The sequence below is a fragment of the Belonocnema kinseyi genome, chromosome 7 (assembly GCF_010883055.1).
Source record: "Belonocnema kinseyi isolate 2016_QV_RU_SX_M_011 chromosome 7, B_treatae_v1, whole genome shotgun sequence".
In the NCBI taxonomy this organism is placed as follows: Eukaryota; Metazoa; Arthropoda; class Insecta; order Hymenoptera; family Cynipidae; genus Belonocnema; species Belonocnema kinseyi.
The window spans coordinates 50,073,743-50,099,660 of NC_046663.1; the positions used below are offsets into that span (position 1 = coordinate 50,073,743).

Genomic DNA, 25,918 nt, shown 5'->3' on the forward strand with positions numbered 1-25,918 from the left:
CCACCCAATCTGGAGACCCACGTGGCAACATCGCTCCGTTTTCCTCCCCCTCTCCAACTGCAAAGTGCGATGCGACCGCGGTAGATTTTTTTTACGACCGGCTTACACATTCTTACTTTGTAGCAACTGAACTCTGCAACACGTCTCCAGATGCGACAGATACAAGAAGATTTTAAAGTTAATTACAAGTGATTATTTACTTTTTATTTATTACTTCTATTATCTTTTTTTTTATTCTGTAAATAAGGAGGAAACTGGGATTAAGATTTCATTTTTTAAAATGATTTGAAATTTCATGGGAATTTGAATCTTACAACTTTGTAATTAAATATCTAATGTTGAAAAACAATGTTCAAATTAAATGTATAAATAAGGGATCATCCATAAACTGCGTTACCAATTTGTGGGGGGGGGGGGGGGCAAAAAATACTACTATTGGTAACAAGTTGGGGGAGAGGGCTCCAGTGGAAGAAGTTTTAAGAAGATTTGCGAAATATTCCCCTTTTTAAAGAACACCACTTTTCTCTTCTTTTAAAGAAATTTTCCCCTTTCTCGATTTTTCGTTTAAATTTTTGTTTTGATTAAAAATTTTACTATTTTATTGTAAATTTAATTATTTTGTTGAAAATAAAACTATTTCGCTAAAAACTTTTTTTTGTCAAAAATTCAAAAATTTTGTTGAAAGTGGTATTCATTTGTTAAAAATTTATCTTTTTGGTTGAAGACTCATCTCTTTGGTGGAAAATTTAATTATTTCTCTGAAAATTTGATTCTCTTTTGGCTGAAAATTACCTTTTCTTAACTGTTAATTCAAATATTACATTTGTCGTTAAAAATGTATCTTTTTTAGTTTCAAATTTTTCAAATATTTGGTGAAAATGTATATTTTTAGTAAAAAATGTATCTATTCTGTTGAAAATTGATGTTTTTTTTGGAAGAAAATTAATCTTATAAATTAAAAGTTCACCTTTTTCGTTGAAAATCATCCCTATAGTTCAGGCTTTTATTTTATTAAATATTATTATATTTAAATTATATATATATTAAATATTTTTTTCTTCAAAAATTCATCTACCTGGTTGGAGGTTGAACTAGTTTGTTAAAAAATAATTTTTTGTGTGAAGATTTATCATTTTAATTGAAAATTCACCTTTAGAGTGGAAAATTTAACCTGTTGTTAATTTAAAATATAACTATTCCATTATTGGTTGAAAATCTATACTTTTAATTAAAATTGCAACTTTTTTGTTGGCTTTTGTTCAATTTAACTGAAAGAAAACTCATTGTTTTGTTGAAAATTAATTTTTTGAACTGAAAACGTAACTGTTGCATTTTTCCTTGAAAACTTAATATTTTTTTAATCTTCTATTTTTTAATAGAAAACTTATTTGTTTTATTGAAAATTCGTTTTTTTGGGTAGAGAATAAATCTTTTTTGTAAATTGAAGGCATTGGCTATGGATTTATATATTTTGTTAAAAATTAGTATTTTCTATTCAATTTAACTGGTAGAAAATTCGTTTATTTCTTATTCAAAATTAATTTTTTAAACTTAAAATGTAACTTCGGTTTTTGGTAGCAACTTTTTTTGTTTAGTTTTAATATTTTTTTGAAAATTCAACTATTTGTTACAAATTCGTCTTTTCTGTTCAATTGAACTTGTAGAAAATTATTTTTTTATTTATTTTTTATTTTTTTAACTTATGAAATACTAAGGTTGACAAAGGAGGGGGGGGGGGGTAATAACCCAAAATTGGTAGCGTAGTATATGGATGATCTCTGAATATGATGCAAAAATTGAAATTGGAGTCTGTTAGTTTGAAATTTGAAAAATCACAGCAAGAGAAGAAATGTCTGAACTTTTTGTGAACGAATGAATGTATGAACGCGAAGAATGCATATTGCGTCGAGCCCCCGCGATTTAGAAAAGAAGATGCCACGCGAGCGATATCAACCGGCCTCGCGACAAAAAGGAAAGGCGCCGAGCGACAAAACATATGTCTAAAAATAGTTGGCATCATGCATAAAAACCACAACACCGAGAGCAATGCGCGCTTGCTAATATGATGCGCTTCTCTCAAAATAACAATGTTTTTTGTTTTCCCGAATATAAACACTATTTAATGAAGGTGGCTGCTTGACCAAGGAAAACCGGAAAATTAGAAAAACAATTTATACATCATCTACAATTGCAGGGCATTTTGTTGAAATATTTCAAATTTTAATATGATTCATTTCTTGAAATCTCGTTAAATACATTGGAATCTTTAAAAATGCCCTAGACATTTTAGAATCTTTTGAAATTGATAAAATTCTTTAAATCTAGTCAAATTCTTAGTAATCACATGAAAATCTTACAAAAATTGAGTAAAATTCCGTGGAACATCTTGAAATTTTTATGATATCTATCGAATGGTCTTTAAAAAAGATGAAATCTTGGAAATTCTCTTCAATTACCTCGAAAACCCCTTGGATAATTTTTAACTGTCCTTTAAAATATTTTGAAATCCTTTGAATTTTTTTTTAATATTGCGGAATCCCTAATAATTAAACATCTTGAAGCCTGTAATATTTTTCAAAATTTCTTTAAAAAATGATTAACCCTCTGAAATCCCATAAATTCTAAAATCTCTATTGATCCCACAAAAATGTAGGAAAATTCTGTGCAACATATTGCAATTTTTATAATTTATTTTTAATTTCTTTTAAAAATGATGAAAGTTTTTTAAATCCCCTCAAAAATGCCGAAAAATTATATAAAATTTGAGAACGCTTTTTGAAATCTCTTGAAATATTTAATATATTTCCTGAAATACCTTTAAATTTTTTAGAGTACCCGAAAAGCTTTAAAATCTATTGTCGACTAGGGTCATTGGTTAAACGCCCCGCTCGTGAATAGTGCCGATCCCAGTTCAAGACCAGGCCGAGGCAGATTTTTTTTCTCGTTTCTCCACAAATTATTTGAGCCGTAGTCGACCAAATTTAAGATGATAAATTAATATATACTTTAAAAACCTTCGGGATTTTGTACATATTTTTAATCCGTTAATACTTTTAAACCCCATTATTTGTCTTGAAATTTGTAATATCTCTTCAAATTTACTATACAGAATTTTAAAACTTTAAAATCAGATGAAAATTTTTGAAATCGTTTGAAATTGCGATTTTTGAAATGGCCGATATTACCTTCGCTGGTTTAAAAATATTTTAAAGAAAAAGTGAAAAATAGTTGCAATAGTGAGAAATTTGAGATAATAGTAATATTAGTGTTATTTCTTTCAAAACAGTAAAATAGTTGCATATTTCAAAAAATTTGTCATCAAAGTGCCAGCCCTGACGTGAGTCCGAGGCCTGCCTGGAGCAAGGCAAGAGATAAAAATTGAGGCAAAAATAAACCCGTTTTCCTCGAATGAGCAATAACGCTGATCCTGTTTCTCCCATCCCTTAAAATTTCGCCGCTAGTAAATTTAGGTAAAATGAGATCTATCGTTAAACCTCGCGTTAAGTTAAATGTTAAGCCAAGAGGTGAGGTCGTCGATCGAGAATCATTTTTCTGATTTCTCCGTTATTTCCAGTCTCTCTTACCCTCGCTCCTCAGACTGAATACTTTATTTCTTCCTTGATGTCGGAGACTCGACCATTCCAGCATTTATGATGCAATGAAGCTTTATTTGAAGTTTCGAAAGGGAAATACAAAAAAGTAGGCTGAGTATTCAGGTCACCTTTTTTTAGAGCTTGTATTTCTCTACATCATTTTGAGAAGAGACTAAATAAAGATTCGAAGGGTGAAAATGCATTAGGAGTTCAAGACCCAGGTTTGCGCTCAAAGGTGCCCTATTTTTTCATTATCTGCAGCAATTTATTAATTTTTGGGATATAATTTTCATATAAAAGTAAATTTAGTATATCCGAAGGAGTAATACGAGAGGAATCCGTGGTTTTATACCCGTTTTTAATATTAAGAACAATATTTGAATTTAAAAATATTGATATCTCGTGAAAATATTGTTTGAGCGGCAATACTTTTTTTTAGATCAAATCATTTTTGTGATAAGGACAAGATAGGAGTTTACTAAAAAATTATTATTTGATTGAAATTACTTTTTTATTAGTAGGAATTAATTTTCATGGTTGAAAAGTAATCTTTTTGGTTTAAAATTCAACTATTCTAGTTTAAGATTCATTATTTTAATCGAAAATTTATCAGTTTGGTTGACAATTATTTTTTTATCTAAAAATTTAACTATTCTATGTTTGATTTAAAATTTATCCTTTTTAGTTTAAAATTCATGTATTTTGTTGAAAAATCATCATTTTCTGTTAAAGAATTAATCTTCTTATTTGGAAATTCATCTACTTGGTTGAGTTTTTTTTAATTAATATTTTTAACTTAAAACTGAACTATTCCATTTTTGATTGAAAACTGATCTTCTTTTAGTTCAAAATGCACATATTTTGTTTAAAATTGCTTTTTTTTCATTCCTTTGGTTAAAAATTCATTTATTTTGTTGAAAAATCGTCTTTTTTGGTAGAAAATTAATCATTTTGGTTAGAAACTTATCCAGCTTGTTGAAAAAGCAATATTTTTACTTGAAAAGTTAAGAATTCGATCCGATTTAAATTGAATGTAATATAATTTTTTTAACGCTTTCTTAATCAAACATTATTTTAATCCCTACAAAAAATTCCGACAAATAAAATTCCCGAATAATAAAATTATCGAATTAGAAAATTCCCGATCAGTTTATAATATTACCTAATTTGAAAAATCCCGTCAGAAAATTGCAGAATTGGAAAATACTTTTAATGTTAAATTTGTTCATGTTCTTCCTAAATAAAACTAATGTTCACAAGAAACCCGATATCGAGTTGAAAATTTGGTAAACTAAATGAGAAGCACTAAGAAACGTTGGACTGTTCCCAAATTTTTATAATTATGAAAAAAAAAACAATTTGTTACAAAAAAACTTGTTATAATTGCACAGGTTTAGGACCAGCTAAATGTTTCTAAGTTTTCAACTCGATATCGCGTTTCGTGTGAACGTATGTTGGGTTTTAAAAAATTGTGCATTTAATCAATAAATAATGTGTATAAACATTTTTTTAATTGTTTAAATTAAGGAATTTTATTGTTCGAATCTTATACGTTATTGGGTAATTTTCTGTCGTAAATTTTATTATTCATGAATTTTCAAATTCGGTAATATTATAAACTGTTCCGGAATTTTCTAATTCGGGAATTTTATTATTTTGAAATTTTATAATTAGGGAATTCTATTATTCGGAAGTTTTCAAATTCTGTAATATTATAAAATTTCGGGGATTGTATTGTTCGAAAATTTTATTATTTGGGAATTTCATTATTTTCCAATTCGGGAGTTATATTATTTGTAAATTTTCAAATTCGGAAATATTATAAACTGTTTGGGAATTTTATTATTAGGAAAATTTTCAATTTGGTAATTTTATTATTTGGGAATTTTATTTTTCGGGATTTTTCAGTCGTCCCAAATTGCCGAACCTGTGTACATTCTCCGCGTCGCTTGTTTTGAAAAATGGGAAATATTTTAATGGCTCCGTACTGTGAAAAATTGTTAGTACTATAATAAGCTTGAGATAGCTGGGAAAAAGTTTTTTCCATGTATCTCCAGTTTATGCTAGTGACAGTTCCAGAATTTGAGTAGACACCTTGACAATAGTTTGGAGTTAAAATGCGTTCGCGTCGAAGCTTGAAATGCAAGTGTTGTTCAGGTTCCATGCATGAATTGCAAAGATTGCAAACTGCGAAGGCAGTTCTGGCAACATCGAAGGGGCACGACAATCGACAGCTGTGGTGGGGGATCAGAATGAAGCGTCTTTCTCTCCGGCACCCCCTGACGGCCGGTGTGCGTGCGACACGGCGCATAGCGCCTCTTCACAATTTGTTAGTTGGTACAGCATACCTAGATACGCATTCTACGCATATGAGAGATAAGTGCATAGCATAGGAGAAAACGGAGTAACTGACTCCTGACTCAGTGACTTTGACACCTCCTTACCCCGATTGGCAGTGTTGTTACCCAAGTGATACACAACTTCTCGGCGACCGATCGATGTAAACAAGTTGAAACACGCGAACAATATCGTTTAGTTTGGTTTCGGTCCATTGATCAATTATTGCATTCCTGCTTCTACGGCGGGGTTTAATGTTACGTGAGAAAAAGTACTTGCCACGTACAGTTCTCAAAATTATTCTCAATATGGTGTTATTCTGGAAAAAACTTTTTACTCCTCTCCTCTCGCTGCTGCAAAGTGACATGTGGCTAATAGGTACGAAACTCTAGCGGCGCTTTCGCGTCAAGTGAATTCCCGGTAATAAGCGTTGAATTCAGAAGAATTAACGCGACGTGAAAAAAGTGAAAATATTATTCCTCTCAATCGACTTAGTAAAATTTAACGGCAGCATTTATTTGATCGATTTTTTTTTCATTGATAAATTCTTTTATAACTTATACATTTGCAAAATATTCAAATTTATATTTATTTATATTTTAATAATTTAATTTAACTTTAAAAAAATTAGAATGAATTAAATAAACTCAAAATGCAAGCACTTTTGCAGAATAAAAAACATCTCTGTCCTCATTTCTATTTTACTTATAAATATTGTTCCAACTGGAATTTAAAATATGCATTATAATTCTGTTTCAATAATAAATTATTTCCAATATAAATGAACAAACATTTGAGCACTTTTTCCTGTTTACAAAGTCATCAGTTAAAAATTTCGTTCATTTGAGCGGTCAGAACTTATTCAAGCACATCACTTTTGGGACATAGGAAACTATGCCGCGATCGTTATGGAAATAAAAATGAATCAGTTTCGGATATATTCTATTATGATGAAATTCTAGATAAATGGAAAAATCGTGCATTCAAAAGAATATAATAATTTTCACTTTTACACTGAAATCTGAAAATATAACTTTTTTTCTATTCAACGCTTAGTACTGGAAATTTTTAGGGTGTCTACTCACGTGGAAAACCTGGAATTTCCAAGGAATTGATTTTAGTCAGGGAACTTTTTTGAGAGCGTGCTTATTTTTTTTCAATTGTAATACAAAATTAAGTAACAATGTGTTTTTTATTTGAATTTTGTGTATTCAAGCGATCTTTGTGGTAAAATTACCATAATTCTTTGTGTAAAATTTTTCAACAAAGATCAAGGGTATTTTTATGTGTTTTTTTCCTCTGATTCTGTGGTAAAATTACACGTTTATTAAAAAATTGAATGAAATTATGGGCAAATTCCTTCAGAAGTAAGATTCAATTTACAGTAAACATGTCATTTTCATTCACATGTTGAAAAATCAAAAATTAATTTTTTGTTTATTTTCATTTCATTATTTTAACTGAGAGTTCGTCTCTTTGGTTAAAAATGTCAACTATTTTATTGAAAATGCATAATATTCGTGTTTTTGGTTTAAAATCTAACTAGTTAAAATAAAGATGCGTCATTTTATTTCAAAATTCATTGGTTAGATTGACTTTTTGTTTGTAAAAAAATTAATTTTTAACTAAAATTTTTATTCTATTTTTGATTGAAATCTGACCTTTTTTGTTCCAAAAATAAATTATTTGGTTGAAAATTGATCTTTTTTATTTGAAAAATCGTATTTGTTATAAAATTAATCTTTTTCATGGAAAATTTGACTTTTTGGTTAAAAATTTATCTATCTTGTTAAAAATGTAATATTTTCACTTGAAAGGTTAGGAATTTGATTTTATTAGATTTTTTTAAAATAGAATTTTAGGTATAAAATGTTCAAACAAAAATTTGTTTGAATTGTTATTCGAATTCATGGACTTTTAGAGACAAATTTAAAAAATGATTTAATCGTGGTATAATTTATCAAAGCTTTCTAAGCTAAACATATCAATTGAATCCCAAGAAACTGAAAAAAAAACATTAATAAATTCGCTACACTGATTGTTTAAAAAAGTGGGCAATACTTTAATGGTTCCGTACTATGAAAAATTATACCGGGAATAACCTTGAGGTTCCTTTAAAACTTGGAATTATCAGGGAATTTTTTTTAGTATTTGAGTAGACATCCGATTCTTAGTGATTTGTTTCTAATATTTTTTTTTACCCGAGAGATTATTTCATTTGTTGCAGGACCTATAACGGCGTAACGAAAAGCAAAATGTTCAGTTTTCATAAACCTAAGGTCTACCGTTCGAGTCAGGGATGCTGCATTTGCAAAGCAAAATCAAGCAGGTAATTTAGGAGTTTAAAAAAAATCAATTCGAATTTCAAGACTATAATTTTAAATTAAAAATGAAATAACGAACAAATTTGTGTGTAGCTCGAGGTTTACTGACAGCAAAAAGTATGAGGAGGATTTTATCAAGTGCTTTGAATTAAGCGAGCGACGCACAGGAGAGATTTGCAATGCGTGTGTGCTTTTGGTGAAAAGATGGAAGAAATTGCCTGCTGACACTAAAAAAAATTGGAAACATGTAAGTAAAATCTCTCTCTCTCTCTCTCTTTGTCTTCTGACAAGTTAAGCTTTAACAAATTCTCTTTTGGGGCGGCTTACGATTATCTTGAGTCTAAAATTTATAAAATCATTTGGTTCATTTTTTAAAACACTCATATTTTTATTTTATCAGCCTTATAATTTAATTACTAAAAAAATAATCAATTGCTCAATATTGAGCGTCCTGTCGAAGGCTTTTAAAATATTGAGAAAATGTCAAGAAATCAGTTTTCTGAAATTTTTTTATACGAAGAGAAAAAAGTAGGTAAAATTCCGTAAAAACTGTAGATAAAGCAATATTTTAACACTAAGAGTTTAGAAGATACTTGCAAAAGTTGGTTTTTTAGTGACATTTGTACGAAAACTTTAATTTTGGCGAAATGTCTTTCTTTTCTGTGGATTTTATATGAAAATCGACTAATTACGATTGAAATTAAATTGTCTGCGAAACTATAAAAAAAAAAACTTTCTTTCTAGCCTTTTTGCCGAAAATTCAAATGTTTTATTGAATATTCGTCTTGTTAGATAAAAAATTCGTCACTTTTAGAAAGAAAATCTACTTTTTTTTATCAAAGTCATCTTTTTTGGTAGAAAATTTATATTTTCTGGTTGAAAGTTAATTCTTTTCAATTGAAAAGTCTACTATCATATTTTTGTCTAAAATTGATCTCTTTTGGTTAAAAATTTTACAATTTAATTAAAAATTTTATTATTTTTTTGCTATTTTATTGTGGGTCCAAAATTCATCTCTTTTGGTTAAAGACTCCACAATTTTGTTGAATATTCAATTATTTGGTTAAAAAATCATATTTTCTGGTAACAAAATTCAACTGTTTTTGAACATTCTTTTTGGATAGAAAAACTTATCTTTTTGGCTTCAAAATTAATTTTTTTAATAAGAAAATCATATTATTTGTTTGAAAATACAACTTTTTTTTAAATTTAATCTTATCGTTCGAAAGTTTAATCATTTAGCTGAAGATTTATCTTCTTAGGTTGAAAGTGCCACTATTTTGTTAAAAATTCTACTTTTTTTTTTTAATTCGTCTCTTTTGCTTTAATGTTCAAATTTTTGGTTGTAAATGCATCTGTTTGATTGAACGTTATTTCTTGGTTGAGAATTCAACCATTTTGTTAAACATTCACAATTTCCTGTCCAAAATTCAACTCTTTGGTAGAAAAGTTGTGCTTTTGGTTTGAAAATTTAACCATTTGGTCGAATTTTGTTGACTTACTAAAAAATCTTTCTTTGAAAGCTCAAGTATTTTTTTGAAAATCCGTCCTGGTTTGAAAATTCATGTTTTTGCGTTTAAAAGTAAACTTTTTTTTTTTAATCTTACTTTACAGTTTAAAAACTTGACAATTTAATTGAAAATTCGTTTTTGTGTTGAAAATTCAAATATTTGGTTAAAAGTTCTACCTTTTTATTAAAAATTCGTCGTTTTTGCTTTAAAGTTTAATTATTTGGCTGATAATGTATTATTTCGGTTTGAAAATTCCTATATTTTATTGAAAGTGCAATATATTTCGACTTAAAATCTGAAAAATGTAGTATGTACATTATTATTTAAAATAATTTATTTGCCTCTTTTGATAGCGTTTTCGGCTTACTTTAAATACACAGGAAGCGATTTATTTAGAAGAAATATAGTGTCAAATAGAATACAATAAAAATGTGCCAACCTTGAAAAAATTTATTGTGTTAAGATAAGAGTTCGAGCAAACTTTTTTTGTTTTAGTTTGTCAGATAATTTATTCTATTTTTTTTTCGTAATAAGTCAATTTCCATGTAGAATTCACAAAAACAAGAAATTTCCAACAAAATTTATATTTTAAAAGCCTTTGAAAGGACACCCGATATTGAGCAATTGTACGTCTTTTTTGTCTCTAAGAAATATTTATGATAAATAGTCTGTAAAATGCCAAAAAATGAGTTTTTTAAAAAGGACCCCGACAATTTTTTTTTTTAATTTTAAGCTAAAATAGTCGGAAACCATCCCGAAAAAAATTCCAGGAAATATGTGCAGGCAAGCTTATTTCAATGAAAATTAGCTTGCGCTTATCGATTAAATAAATATTTACTATTATTTTTTATTGCCCCCCCCCCCCCCCCCCCCCCCCCCCCCCTGCAGGTAGTGGATGCACGTGCTGGCCCCGGAATAAAATCGCTAACAAAATTTAAAGCCAAGAATAAAAAGAAAAAACTGCAGGATGAAAAAGAAAAACTTGAGAAACTTGTGAAGAAGAAGCACGTTTACCTAAAACGAGACAGAGAGCAGAGTCCTGCCATGAGCGATGATTTGAATGGTTAGTTCAATTTTTTTAAAAAACATTTTCACCTTGTAAAACATTGTCATGTATTTACAATAATCTATTTATTCCAGATGATGATTTTAATTGTTCTGGAAGCAAAAATTCGAGTAGAGCAGGCAGCCCTCTAGACCTTATTTGTGAGACTTCCATCAAAGAGAGTCTGCTAGCTCTGGCTGTGGCCTACTTTAAACAGTGAGTTTTTAAAAATCTTATCAGTTGAGGTCCCTAAAGTACCTTATTTTCAAAATTTGCTCCTTATGGTACCTTATTTTCTTTATTTATTATTTTATTGTAAATGGATAATTTCGGTAATTGAATTTGTTAAATTTTGGAAAGTTTTATTATCACAATTTTTGGTGACTAATATTTTTTTTTTCATTTTTAACGTTCCGAGGTAGAAATTTTTTCCGTTTCGAAAAATTTGTCTAATCAGGTTTAATGTAAATTTGTAATTTTATTATTAATAAAAATTTTAATTCTCGAATTTCAGAAGCTTTGACTTTGAAAGATTCAATTTATTTTTCAATATAAAATTGTCCCAATTTAAATTGATTTAAATTTAAAATTACTCAAATTCGACAGTTTTGAATCTTTGAGTATTTCATTTCGAAGGCTTTTTAATTATGAAGAATATAATCTCAATTCCTATTATTTTCGATTGACATAATTTTCCAAATTTGAATCTTTAAATATACAATTTAAAAAAAAATTATAAACTTGTAAGGCTTTGGTTTAAGTTAAAAATGCATCTATTTGTTTAAAAATTCGTCTTTTGAGTTGAAAATTGAACTATTTCGTTGATTTATGTATTTTGTTTCAAAATCGTCTTTTCGAGGATTAATTTTCTTGTTTAAAAATTGATCTTTTTGGTTGAAAATTTAAGATTTCAAATTAAATAATGATTATTTCAGATGAAAATTAATTTTTTTGGTAGAAAGTTAAACACTTTTATTAGAAATTCTTCACTTTTGTTGAAATTGTATTTTTTTGTGTGAAAAATTAATTTTTTGAATGAAAATTTAACAGTTCTATTTTTTCTTGAAAACTGATCTTGTTTAGTTCAAAATTAAACTATTTGCTTGTGAATTTAAGTTTAAAAATCATGTTTTTCAGTAGAATGTTAAACTTTATGTTAAACATTCATCTTTTTGATTCAAAATTTATTTATTTTATTTGTAAACAATTATTTTTTAAAGCTGAATTCCACTTTTGGTTAAAAACTAAACTTCTTTAGTACAAAAATTCAACTAATGGTTGAAAATTTTCCTTTTTTTCTTGTTGAAAATTCAACTTTTTCATTAAAAATTCATTTATTTTGTTTAAAAATCGTATTTTTTTTTACTCCGTACTATGAAAAATTATACTTGGAAAAAAATTAAGATACCTTGAAAAATTTGGAATTTTTGGCAGGGATTTCTTTTCCAGGATTTGAGTAGACACAGCGATTTTAAATATTTTAGGGAATTTTAAATTATTTACGGAATTTCTTTATTAATTTGATTAATGTGATGGGTTTTCAAAGCGTTAGAAATAGTTTAGGACAAAGAATTTTCTAGATTTTCTGAAGATGTGGGACGATTTGACCGGACTTTTAAGGTTTATACTTTAATTTTTTTAACTGAAATTTTAACTGTTCTTTTTTTAGTTGAAAATTTATCTTTTTTATTTGAAAATTCAACAGTTTGGTTGAAAATTTACTTTACTTTAAATTCTACAGGCTTTAAATATGTAATTAAAATTGAATTAGTTAAATTTTGGAAAGTATTATTAGCATATTAAAAATTATTCATCTTTAAGCGTTTGAAGTTTACTTCAAATAATTGAAAATTTAAAGGGTTTGAGTGTTAAAAAAGTTTAAATATCAACGTTTTTCATTTACAATTAATATTCATTGCGAAAGGTATTATTTAGAATACTTTAATTCATTTTAGACAAAAGTTTTCTATTTAGCTTTAATGTTAACTTATAATTTTATTATTTAATAACAATTTAAAATTCAAGCATTTCAGAAGATTTGTATTTGAAAGATTCAATCTAGATTTCAGTATTAAATTATAAAATTTTAATCGCTTTGAATTTAAAATTATTCAAATTTAAAAGTTTTTCACCTTTGATCATTTAATTTTGAACGCTTTCAATTATAAAGAATACAATTTTTATTCCTCTGAATTTTAAATGTTCCAATTTCCAAAATTGTAATCGTTCGATCAAGAGTTTTTACATAATTAGTTGAATTGTTATGTTTTTCAATTATGCTATTATTTATCTTACAATGCGTAATTCAAATTTTTTTTACTTTAAAAATTGTCCATTTAAAATTTTTATTCCTAAGCTTACATTTTTAATTTAAAGAATTTTTTTAAGCTTTTTTAAAGACTTGGACAAATTAAAAATAAAAGCCTTTGATGTTGAAAATTTTGGAAAACAAATTGTTTATTTAATAAAAAAAAATAATTTTTTAAAATTTATCTTTACTTTAAGTAATAAAAAGTGAACAAAAACGATTTGACAAAACGATTTCAAACCAGTTCAAAATTCAATTTGAAATTTTTAATTAAAAAAAAGATTAATTTTTGAATATTTAGCAATATTTGAATTTTTATTTAAGACAAGTAAATTGAAACCAAATATTTAAAAGTAAAGAATATTTAACTGAATTGTTTGACATAGAAAGCCTGGAATCGTTAAAATATGGAAGAGCCTTTAAACTTTGAACGTTACAATTTTAATTGTTGTATTTGAAAAAAGGTTAATTTTTAAGTGAAATTTTTTAATTTTGCTGTATAATTTACAAATAAATATTTGTAGAAAAAATTTGAGTAATTTTAAGAGATATTTAGAAGTTTTAAAAAGATTAAAAATTATCATGTAAATTTTAGAAAGTTTTCTCAAAATCTTCTAGAATCTTTTTTGACAATTTTGTTTAAATTTTTTAAAAACTTTGTAAATATTCTCTTAAAATAATTTTTCAAAATAAAAAGTTTATTTTGAATTTTCCTAGGAATCTTAAGAAAATATTTTTATTCTTTTAAAGCCTTTCACAATTCTTGAAAGGAATATAATGTTTTTATTTAAAATCTGCGAAAATCCACATTTTATTTTATATTCGACTATCATTTCTAGTTTTACATTAAGTTTGAATTATTTCAAAACTTCTACATATCTCTTAAAATAACTCAAATTTCGCCTATAAATAATAAATGTTCAATTGTTATTTATTCATCCAAATTGTAAAGAAATTTTCTAAAATTTGCAAGATTTTCTGAAAGTTGTATAAAAATTTCAATTCATTTTGACAGATATTTAGAAGTTTTGAAAAAATTTCCAAAAAAATTTTTAATTTAAAGCCAATTTAAAACAACTTCTAGATTTCTGAAAATCTCAAATAAAATCTTGAAACTTTTGAAGGATGTTTAAACTATTTAAAAAGAAAATAATTCAATTTCTAATTTAAGAAGTGCTCAGTTAAAATTTAATCATTTTTTCAATATTTGATGTTTCTAGCTTAAAATTCCTTAAAATAATATAATTTTAAAAACTTTAAAGTTCGTCGATTGATTTTTTAATTTAGAGCATTGAAAATAACGTGGATTTATATTTTTTCAAGTTTGAAAAATTTTAGTACCTTCAATTTTATATGCTTAAATTACTGAGCATTTGAATACAAAATTTTTAAATTAAAAACTTTCAATGTCAAGACGTAAAAAATGTTTGCGAACCGGAAAAAACCGGGAATTTATTTCGTCGATTAAAACGGCCATCCTGGCTTTGACATTGTCCCTTTTTCGAAATTTTAATCTAAAATTATGATAGTTTCGTGATTCTTAGAAATAATACAAATCAACTCCCTTTTCTAATTAAATAATCTAAAATTGTTCATATATATTTTTTTAAATTTCAAACGTTTGCAATTCGAAATTATTCATTATTGTCTCAAAAATGTTTAAACCCTTACATTCAAAAATTAGTTTATTAATGGATTTTAGAATTTGCATATTTTCATGTTAGTAAACAGAAATTCTGGTGTGCAATAAAACGCATCACTGTATTTTCCTTTATTAGGCACAAAAATGTCCTCATCCTTATTATATGATTTAAAGTCAAAAAGTTTTAAAGAAAAAAGGTTTGTTGATATTTATCGACTTCCGCAACTGATAATATATCGCCACCCTAAATTTATAATACGCCATGTACACTACAAAAACCTTGTCAAATGTTTAAATAAGTTTATCGGTCAAAAATAATCCATGATCAAGAACATATTAGTACAAATTTGAATCCTATTATGAATGTATTTTAGCTGATGTGAAACATTGATTTTGGACATGGCGTAATATAAGATAAAAAAATTTATTTTTTCTCAGAATTATAGTACGCCATTTCCACAAAATATTTATAAATGAACTATTTATAATGTAATTCTTGAGTAAAAATTTGAACAGAATGACACTACATTATTCTCTAGTATTACATACCTGGAATGAGATAAGTTATTCGCAAATTATTGAATTATGAGTAATATTCCTTTGGTTACTTTTAAGGTTAAATATATTTTTTAACATTATTATTTTTCAAATTGAACTGAGTCTATCCATATAAAATATGCACTACGAAATTTGCATTTTTTCACTTATAGCAACGCAATAAAGGACATGGCCTGATATAATTCTCTCTTTTAATTAACGTCACTATTTTAATTATTAATTGTAACAGCTGATAAAATAAATTTCAAGGAAAAATTTATTAAAAAACCAAGTTTAACCCTTACCAACCCTAGCAATAATAATAGTTCAAAAAGTGGACATGGCGTAGTATAAATTCTAGCAAAGATTATGTATTATCGAGAGTATGAAATATTTAAGTTGCAACCAACATTAACGAAAATCGGTATCTTTCCAGGGAGGCAATTTGTTGCGGAATGGTATTCAAAGGCCGGAACGGTGAAGTGATGATGGACAAGAAACAAATGAAGCCTTGTTCGGTGAACGTGGTGAAAGCACAACAGCAGCAGATGACAGTCCTGAGGAAAAGTCCGTCACCTGGTTCAGCGTCGGCGAGTCCCTCGCACAGTTCCGCGTCCACTAGTCCCGCTTACAGTATGGAATCAACCGTTGAATCCTATTCAGATTCTGGGTATGATGAAAATTCCAATGGACTCGGTGAGAGAAAGCTAACTAAAATAATTCAAAATAGCGCGTCTGGAGTGAAAGTTCAGCACTTGAAAGGCGTGCAACTGAAGGCGGTACCGATCGACGAAACTGTCCGATTAAAAAGCAGTCAAGAGGTGCCGATGAATCTGGTGCCGATGAAGCCGATCTCGATAATTGCGGCGACAAATCTTACCATGAGTAATCTCACGTTAAGCGATGGCAGTTCACTTCCAATTGCTCAGTCCAGTCCAATGATGATATCATCCAATCCACTCGTAGATTTAGCAATGCATGCATCCTCTAGGCAACCGGTCTAATGTCAGTCATCCCGTAGAGTCTTAATTTATTGTTTTTCATGTAGAGTTAGGTTGTACGTTTGCAACAAGGACTTAAACCCCCCCCCGAGAAGAATGATCGCGCATACCCAGATTTCGAGGGCTATGGACGGGCTTGTCCGAAATTTATATATATGAAGGGTGATAATAATTATGTCTTGCAAGATATGATTGCAAAAGTTACAATATCTCGATCCAAGGAGACGACGGCACCTTCTTCCAAAATGAATTTTTTCAAGTCTCGTCTTATGGATCGGGTTCATCTTACACTTTCGCAGCGAGTACCTTTTTTTTTCTTCTTCTAGCATCGGGATCTTTACTTAAGACTTATATCGTTTTACTTGAGAGAAAGACAAAACTAGAATTTATAGAAAGAAAATGGTGAGCAAGTGTTAAGTAGAGATTCTCTCATAAAACTGCCACACGAAATTGGTAATCTTCCACCGATTGTGAAATTCGTAGGAGGTTTTCAAATATGATGTAAAAAAGAAAAATTAAATTATGTGGCAGTTTTTTTTTTGTTTCTAGTTGGCTTTGTGTTTTTGATCGTTAGTGTTTTTTTTATGCGCGCACAAAAAGGTTATATCAATAAATCCCATCCACAGCTTCTGTTTTCTGGGCAATCTCGCATTACCGTTACACATCTATATATACATTGTATGTATATAATTATATATGTATATGAATATTGTACAGGTGTTTCTAAGATGCCAATCAATTTTCCAACACTTGGGTCCAAAAATGGCAAGGATACTTGTTATTTAAGATCGTAGTATCAAATATGTAAAGTGCATTTGAAACGAAACGTGCAAAGCTCCATGACAATGTGTTCAGATACGAGAATTCTGACCCATTTATAGCAATAATGAGAGTAACTTTACGATAAAAGAAGTAAGACCAAGTCTGTCGTGTGGCGTTTTATCATGATTATATTGATTTTAGACTGTATTATCAGTCAAAGAGGTAGCAAATCTGCAGCTTGGTGCAACTGATGGCGTCAGAAAACAAATCAATAGCACTGTTTCTAAACGTGAAAATGAAATAAAATAAAAGATATATAAGGAATTTTAGGAGTCGCGTTGCCCACATTCTGATGTCACATATAATCATTGTCGACATTTTTCTTCTTTTTTTTTTTTGCTCATCCGATTTCTAGTTGTTTTATTTTCTCCGTGATTTTGTGTGAGAGAATAATGTAGGATTTTTGTTTTGTTTTAATACATCACCGGCAACGCGATTTATTTTTCCAAATTTTTTTACAGATGGGCACATTATCGAACAAAAGCACAAGATGATGGTACCTGTCCAAAGAATAGATTATTTACTTGGTTTTTCGATACCAAATTGTTGGTTTTTAAACCAATCTTTTTAATTGATTTACAGATAGCTAAACCGTAAAACAATAATCATGATGAACTTGTGAAGTCTTCTTATAAAGAGAGTAGTGTTTTCTAAAAGTTTTTAAGCCGCGATAAGTAGTTTTATTTATTTTTTTCGTCTTGGTAGACTAGAATTCTGAAACGCGAGCCGTGTTAATAGGATATTTTACACGTTTACATCTACTTTTATTACTCCAGATAAAGATATAAATATTTCTATTAAATTGCGTGATTCAAAGGAAAAAATAGAAGACATTTTAATGGAGATGAGGATTTAAATTTACTACGTGCAATTGTATAATGTGCTAAGAATCAAGTCAAGTCCCTGTTCTTGTTGCGTGAGGCGATTCGTCCATATAAACAATGATTCCAAGTATGTGGAATCCAGGTTTCAGTGTTGAATGGGAGAGTTTACCACTCACCAGAGAGAGTTCTGCGAACATTTAAATTTAATAAATCAAAAATCGCTTTTTTTTATACAAATTATTTATAACAGTTTAGAGCTTATTTGTAAAATAAAGTAGAAGAGTAACTCATATAGTTTGAAGAGAAAAAACTTATTATTTAAATTAATTGTCGCTTTTTCTTGAGTAGTTCTGAATTTTACAAAAATAACATTCGATATTTTTAATACCAAACAGTAGTATTTTCAAATAATAAAGGTAATTTTTTATCTAAAAGTGAAATAGTTTAATTCTCAACCAAAAAGATGAGTTTTCTAACAAGAAGATTAAATTTCTACCAGAAAGGCAAATTTTCAACAAAATAAATACATCTCCAACTAAATTGTTAGATTTTCAACTAGAAAAATTTAATTTTCAACAATATGGTTCAATTTTTAACAAAACAGGTGAATTTTGAACTAAAGAAAATATTTTGAGTCCAGAATAGAATAATTAAATTTTCTCTCTAAAAGAAAATTAATTTTTAACCAAACAAGAGTGAATTTTTAATTAGAAACCTTAAATTTTGAGCCATAAAAATGAATTTTCGACTAATGTAAAGAATCTTCAACCAAAAACATTACTTTGCAAAATTAAACAATTGATAATAAAAAAAAACAGCTGTATTTAAACAAAAAGAAAATTTTTAAATTCTCAATTTTTGAGTTCAAAAATTAATATAAAAAGAGACATTTTCAATCAAGTAGTTTAATTTTCATGGTAAAAATGAATTTGCAACTAAAAAACTGAATTTTTAACAAAAAATGAAATAGTTAAATTTTCAGTTAGAAATGTTATTTTGAACCAAAAAAGAAGATTTGAACAAAATATTTGAATTTTCAATAAAAACTATTGAATTTTAAACAATATGGTTCAATTTGTAACATAAAAAGTGAATTCTGAACTAAAAAAGAAAATATTTTTAGTCCAGAATGGAATAATTAAATTTTCAATAAAATAGTTACATTTTCATCGAAAGAAATGAATTTGCAACTAAAAAACTGAATTTTTAACAAAAAATGAAATAGTTAAATTTTCAGTTAGAATTATAATTTTGAACCAAAAAAGATTTGAACAAAATATTTGAATTTTCAATAAAAACTATTGAATTTTCAACAAAATGGTTCAATTTTTAACAAAAGAAGTGCATTTTTAACTAAAAAAGAAAATATTTTGAGTCCAGAATAGAATAATTAAATTTTCTCTTTAAAAAAATTAATTTTGAGCCATAAAAATGAATTTTTCAACTAAACACATTACTTTGCAAAATTAAATAATTGATATTCTAAAAAAAAAAGAACATCTGTATTTAAACAAAACAGAGTGTTCAACCAAAAAGAAAAATATTTTTAACAAAGAAGTTACATTTTCATGCACAGAAATAAAGTATTTTTTCTACCAAAAAATGATTTTTCCACCAAAAAGGTTCGAATTTTTAACCAAAAATGGCAAGTTAAGTTTTCAGTTAATCAATTGTTAACGAAAAAAACAACTGATTTTCACCAAAATAGTTTATTTTAAACGAAAGAGATGAATCTTGAAGAAACAACGATATTTTAACTAAAAAATATAAAATTAGAAGCCGTTGAATTCAACCAAAAAGGACGAATTTTCTACAAATCGTGTAATTTTTCAAATAGAAAAGATCAGTAATTTTCCACAAGTAATTAAATTTTTCAACCAAAGAGAAGAAACTTCAACCGATACAATTTTGATCCGAATTAGTTGAATTCAACAAAAAAAAGACGTTTTTTCTCCAAAACAGTTGGTTTTTTTAATTTGAAAAAATGTTTATGTTTTTTATTTTTCGCTATACATTGTAGAAAAATTTTTAAAACATGTACTTTAAAATGTTCTTTCTATGCAAGAAAAACTAATCGTATCCAAAATATTAAATTTTTTCATTTCATACTGAATGACTGCCACTTTTATTCTATTTCACGAATGAATGATAAACTTTTATTAATAATTTATATATAAAAAAAAATATTTTCATATATTAAATTTAAATTTTCGAGTAACTCGGTCCCGAACAGATCGCGCACTCTGGTGAGTGGTAAACTCCCCCATTATTAAAACATTCTACTTCCGTCAGGGTCGCCACTTTCTTTCCCACCGGGAAGATTTTAATTCATAGGTTAAAAGTACAGTAATTTATTTTTCATATGGTTCATTCCCGACCATTTTTATTATTACTTTTTTAAATACAAATGTATGATAACTGGTAATTGTATGGTGATTTTAGTGGCAACCCTGTTTCTTATCAGCACATGCGCTCAACGGTCTCATAAACTAAGGTTCACCTGGAGGTACATAATTATTATTATTATTTTTTTTAATCGAGTAATAATTAGTTACGTATTTACTGCCCACCTAACTTCCCGAACCCACGCTGACAATCGTAAATCAAACATCGAATAAGGAATTTGTCGGAGGACGATGCAAAGTCCTTGTTCTTCAACAAATTCGAGTTGTACATTTCTTTGAATTAAAAGAGTTTTAATGATCTCTTTGCTGTGAATGATAATCTTTCTTTTGTCAATACAGTTTAATTTATACGTATATAGCCAGGAAGTCTGGTAATTTGAGTCAAGGAAGCTCGGCAAATTTATGGAACATTTTGTTTAAATTTAAAAATTCAGTTTGGAAATTATACTTCCTTAATTCTATTTACGATTCTTCTTTGTGAGAGAAAAAAAAGTTGCGTGGAGTCGAGAAAGATCGTTTCTAGCAAGAAATCGTCTTTTTAGATTCAATTGCCGACTTGTCTTATTTATTTTGTGATTCTCTTTACAAAACAGTACTATTCATTTTCTATGTAAATTTATATATTTTTATACAGACTAGTTTTTCGTTTGTATGTAATAATGAATTTTGAGCGCGCACTGCCTGGGAGAGGGAGAAGGAAGGAAGCAGGTGTTCAATTCCAGATTAATCTGCTGGCAATATTTCGTTTAATAATATTTATTGTAACTTTCAAATGCTTTTTTTTTTTTATTTAATTTCTAATTGTAATTGATACTTATTTTTTATAGAGAGAGACGTACAATGCCGAGTGGTGTTAAGTTCTGATAATCAATGATTAAGAGGCGTTTTAAAAAATATAATAAAAAGGGCGAGAAAAAAGAAATTAGATTCAAGTCGTACCGTGGTGCTTTCGTGGGTGTTGGTATGCTTTCCAGCGTATAACCATACAGTACAAATTTTCAACTACCCATTTGGTAGTTACTTATAGTACAATAACCAGATACCAATCGATAGATAAAAAGCACCTACAGTTTCAGGAAATCCGATAATTGAAAAAGAGGAAGAAAAGAAATAAAAAAAAGTTTCGTCAATGCCAAATAGAGAGAAATGAAATATAATGCAGACATGAAAAAAAAAGAGAAAGAAGTTAAATTAGCACTGTTAAAAGTTGTATTTTTTCAATCAGGCCGATCTTTATCAATGCCCACAAACAAAACGTGTTTTACAGCGTTTGTATTCGACTTTTTATAATTAGGCAAAATCTACGAGAGGAGTGGACTGAGGTGTCGTTTGGAAAGCATTGCGACTGAGAGTTGGATTCAGTATTTTATACTCGATTTATTATACTGGGACAGCTTATAATAAAAAAATTAGGAATGCATACGAGAAAATGAGGGAATAAATTGAAAGCCAACAATAGGGCGAATACTTTTAGCATCACAAGAAATATGCAAAGAGAATAATTGAAAGATTTATATATATATATTAGTTATATATATTAGTTATATATATAGATATATATAAATATATATATATATTATAGGCTTATATAATAATTTATATAAAAGGCGGTATGATTCGTCGATTATCGAGAATCGTGGCAGGAAAGTCATTTTTATAAGAACTGCTATTGAGTTCGGTTTTTATACATGATGTGCGAAATTGTGTGTGTTATCGGGACTTTCGAGTTGCGGATTTAATCTATCGACTGCAATTATTTTGAGTGAAATGGGCACATAATCAATTTCCTCGGGATTGACGATGAGAGAGGGATGGATGGGTTGGATGTAAATATTGTATTTTAAAGTTAAAAAAGGTGAGTGAATCTCGCGCAAGTTTCCCACTGATATCGATTGAATGTCCTGGAATTTCTACATGAACCTTGAATAAGGATTGTGAGACTGATCGATGTATTAAGCAGATAATAATCTTTTATTAACATACAACTATTAGAAATAGGAGAGATTTGTAAGATTCTTGCATATGTGAAATTTCTAACGATAACAAACAAATGACTGCCATAATTATTATCTCGTTATCTCAGTGGTTATATCTGTAATCCTATAACATACTATATTTGTACATATTTTGTGTAAGCAGCTAATGAGGTGATTCAGATCATTCGATAGTAGTGGTGTGTATTTGAGATTCTTCTTTTTTTCATTTTCGACGATCCCATTAGTTGCCCCTCGAGATGAAATGCATAATCTTGTACAATTTGTACATCGATGTCAATAATAAATTTGTTAATTATAAGTATCCATCAGTCACACAACGCCAAGTAGAGCGCAAGTGTAATAATAGACTCATCGCCCGAAATTCTTAACGCCCGTTCACTAATCGTCTTTTGTACATTAATATTTAATTAGGAATTATGTATCTGTAATCCTCGCGATCGAAAATTTCCGATTAGATAGTGAATCTACGATATACATATATATCTGTAGAAGAGTATCGATTCAGGATTTGTCAGCCAAACTCGATAAATTGATGACAAATCCTGATTGTGTAAACTATTAGCGGATTTGATACTGTGGTAAAACCAAATTGAATAGAAAAATGATATATATATGTGTATACAGAGATTTGCAATATATATATATATCTAATTTTCGAATCGCGTTTATCGCTCTTGTGAAAATTCGATCGAGTCTTTTGTGATTTGATCGACACAAGGCCTCGAGATTTTCTTGATGCAATTTTTCATTCTAGTGCGACCGATTTAATGGTCCCGTGATATAAATTTTCTAAATGAAAAAGTAGAACCACCATCTTTGCTACTATTAGGTATTTGAATTTTAAGAAAAATATGAGAAAACAGGAAAAATATACTAAGAAAAAATTATACAAGCACGAGAAGATCAGCGGCCAATGCAACGAGATTTGCATTCGCAATCGATGTTTTCCAATTATTTGGAAAGTAAATTGTAATTAATAATCGGCGTATCATTTTTTTTTTTACTTTCTTTCTAATCTTAATCCATTCTTAGTAGATAATCCGAGTACCTATATTATACTGTTTTAATGATCTGATATCTGTACCGTTTACAAAATGTATCGCTGTCTTATTGTGTACATTGCCACTTTTCATAAATCACTTGTTCGCAGTAAAATGTAAATATACTGTGCGAAGTATTATGTATTATTCCATTAAAATTTGTTAAGCATTGATTAAAGTATTGTGTAAAAAAATAATTATGATTTCTTGTTTCTGGGATTTTCCCGAGTAAATTAGATAATCCCCCTGAAGAATCCAGAATTTTGACCCATTTTTCCTACTTTTTTAACGAGGTTGCGATTCATTTAAAAAAAATTATTAACGGAATTTAAAATATATTTATTGGGAATGGCGGTCTACCGTTTCGCCACATGGTGCCGAAAAATGGAACTAGAAAAAGTAGGTACAATTTTAAAGATGTATTTTAATCTTTGCATAAAAGTGTTTTTACGATTGTCTTGTAAAGTATAAAACCATTATTGAATACTAAAAACAAATATTCATAAAAAACAAATAGTTTTAGATAGAATTTCCATCTTATACAATGAAATAACACATTTCTGTGGAATAGGTTTGAAAAAAAAACAATTATTTCATGTGAGTATCAATGCATTTTAAGCTTAAATAAACTTTTATTAATGTATGTAGCAACAAATTTTATCTATATTATGTTAAGAATACGAATAATAGACGACCGGAATTTAAATACGAATTCTAACCTACTTTTTGATCAGATTTTTAAATAGTAAATATATCATGTGTAAATTAATAAAAATTTACTTTGAGTTCATTTTTGCTTAAAAATAAGTTCATTTAAGTTTATAATATTTTAAAAATCACAATAAAGAGAACCATAATTGTTTTTTTTTTTTTTTAGAAAAATATTTCTTCCAAAAAGTGTGGTTTTTCACTGTATAATATGTAATTTCCATCTAAACACTTTGTTTCAGATGAAAACTTATTTTTTATTATCCAATAAATACTTTAAACTTCACAAAGAATGGTTAAAATACTTTTATGCACAAATTAAAATGTATCTTTAAAATCGGGCCTATTCTTTCTAGTTTGAATTTGTGTCACCAGGTGACGTATCGCAGTTCAACCATTCCCAATACTATATTAAATCCAATTTTTAAACCTTCGAGATGAACTTTTAACCAAGTAGTTGAATTATCAAGAAAAATTTAATATTTTATACTTTAAATCAAGAAGGTTTTAATTTCAAACGAAAAATCTGTTTAATTCATCCTGAAAATGTTACTTTTCAACCCAATGTTTCATTTTTTAACTAAATTGTTAAATTTCCAAGCAAAAACTACAATTTTTTTAAATGTTGAATTTTCAGCGCTAAAATATAAATTGTCAACAAAAAAGTACATTTTCTACTAAATAATTTAATTTTCAACCCAAAAAGACGAATTTTCAAGACAATAGTTACAGTGTCTATTAATCAAGACAGATTTTTTCCAGTTGATAAAAACTGATGAATTTTTAAGCCAAAAGGACGAAATTTCTGTTAAACATTTATGTTTTCCACTCGAAAATATGAATTTTCGACAAAAATATTCCAGTTTTCGACCAAAGAAACTAATTTTTCACTAAAGTTATGAATTTTTAACGAAATAAATAATTAATTAAAATGATGAAGCTATAACCAAAAAAGTTGTATTTTCAAAAAAAAAATTCATTTTCTACTATAAAAGGACAATTTTTAGTCAAGTAGTTGAATTATCAAACATAAACATTAATTTTCTACTAAAAAAGAAAAATTGTCAAGAAAATACATGAGTTTTCAACTAAAGCAGATAAATTTTCAACCACAAAATCAATTTTTAGCCAAATAGTTTAATTATCAAACATAAAGATTAATTTTCTACTAAAAAAGAAAAAATTATCAAGAAAACACATGAATTTTGAACTAAAACAGATAAATTTTTAGCCAAAAAAAAGGATAGTTTAATTTCCAATTAGAAAAAGAAATTTCTAAACAAAACAAAAAATGAATTTTTAAACAAAGAAATTAATTTTTGACATGAAAGATAAAGTATCAACTAATGAGATTACGTTTCTATAAAAAAGAATTATTAGGGAAAAATGTATTTTTAAGTATTGGAAGCTTCTAATGTGTCCCCTAAGAGTTTACATTTTTCTTACACCTTCTCTATTCCTTTACACACCCTCCACACACTTTACTTGGTGGTTTGAAAGTTCATTTGTTTTAGTTGAAAAGTTAACTGTTAAAAAAAATTGTTTTTTTCTTTGGCTTGAAAAGTTCTCTGATTATTTGAAATTGCAACTATTAGGTTAAAACTTCACCTTTTCGTAGAAAATTATTCCTCTTTGAAACTTCATCAGTTTAAAAAATAATAATTTGTTTTGTAAAAAATTTAAGTATTTTGTTGAATTTTTTTTATGTATTTCCTCAGAAGAAAATTTATTATTATTATTATTATTACACCATTAAGCCATTTCCCTTTCGGGGTAGGCGTGACTCACTCGGCAGGGGAAAGGAGTAGTGTGTGGATGGGATAG

General features: G+C 27.8%; 1 protein-coding gene across 3 annotated transcripts in view; it reads left to right on the forward strand.

The window, feature by feature from the left end:
* LOC117176887 (SIN3-HDAC complex-associated factor) overlaps window positions 1–18,339 on the forward strand; it is a 25,259-nt gene extending 6,920 nt beyond the window's left edge. For 2 of the 3 annotated variants that reach the window (XM_033367258.1, XM_033367259.1), the window contains exons 2-6: window positions 8,158–8,259; window positions 8,348–8,501; window positions 10,654–10,828; window positions 10,906–11,026; window positions 15,734–18,339. In XM_033367258.1, the coding sequence (XP_033223149.1) occupies window positions 8,186–8,259; window positions 8,348–8,501; window positions 10,654–10,828; window positions 10,906–11,026; window positions 15,734–16,301 (1,092 nt within the window). In that variant the 5' untranslated portion in view covers window positions 8,158–8,185 and the 3' untranslated portion in view covers window positions 16,302–18,339. Of the gene's footprint in view, window positions 1–5,896; window positions 6,309–8,157; window positions 8,260–8,347; window positions 8,502–10,653; window positions 10,829–10,905; window positions 11,027–15,733 lie in introns of those variants that run through there. The other variant, XM_033367256.1, reaches the window with a different exon arrangement.
* The last annotated feature ends 7,579 nt before the right edge of the window (window positions 18,340–25,918 follow it).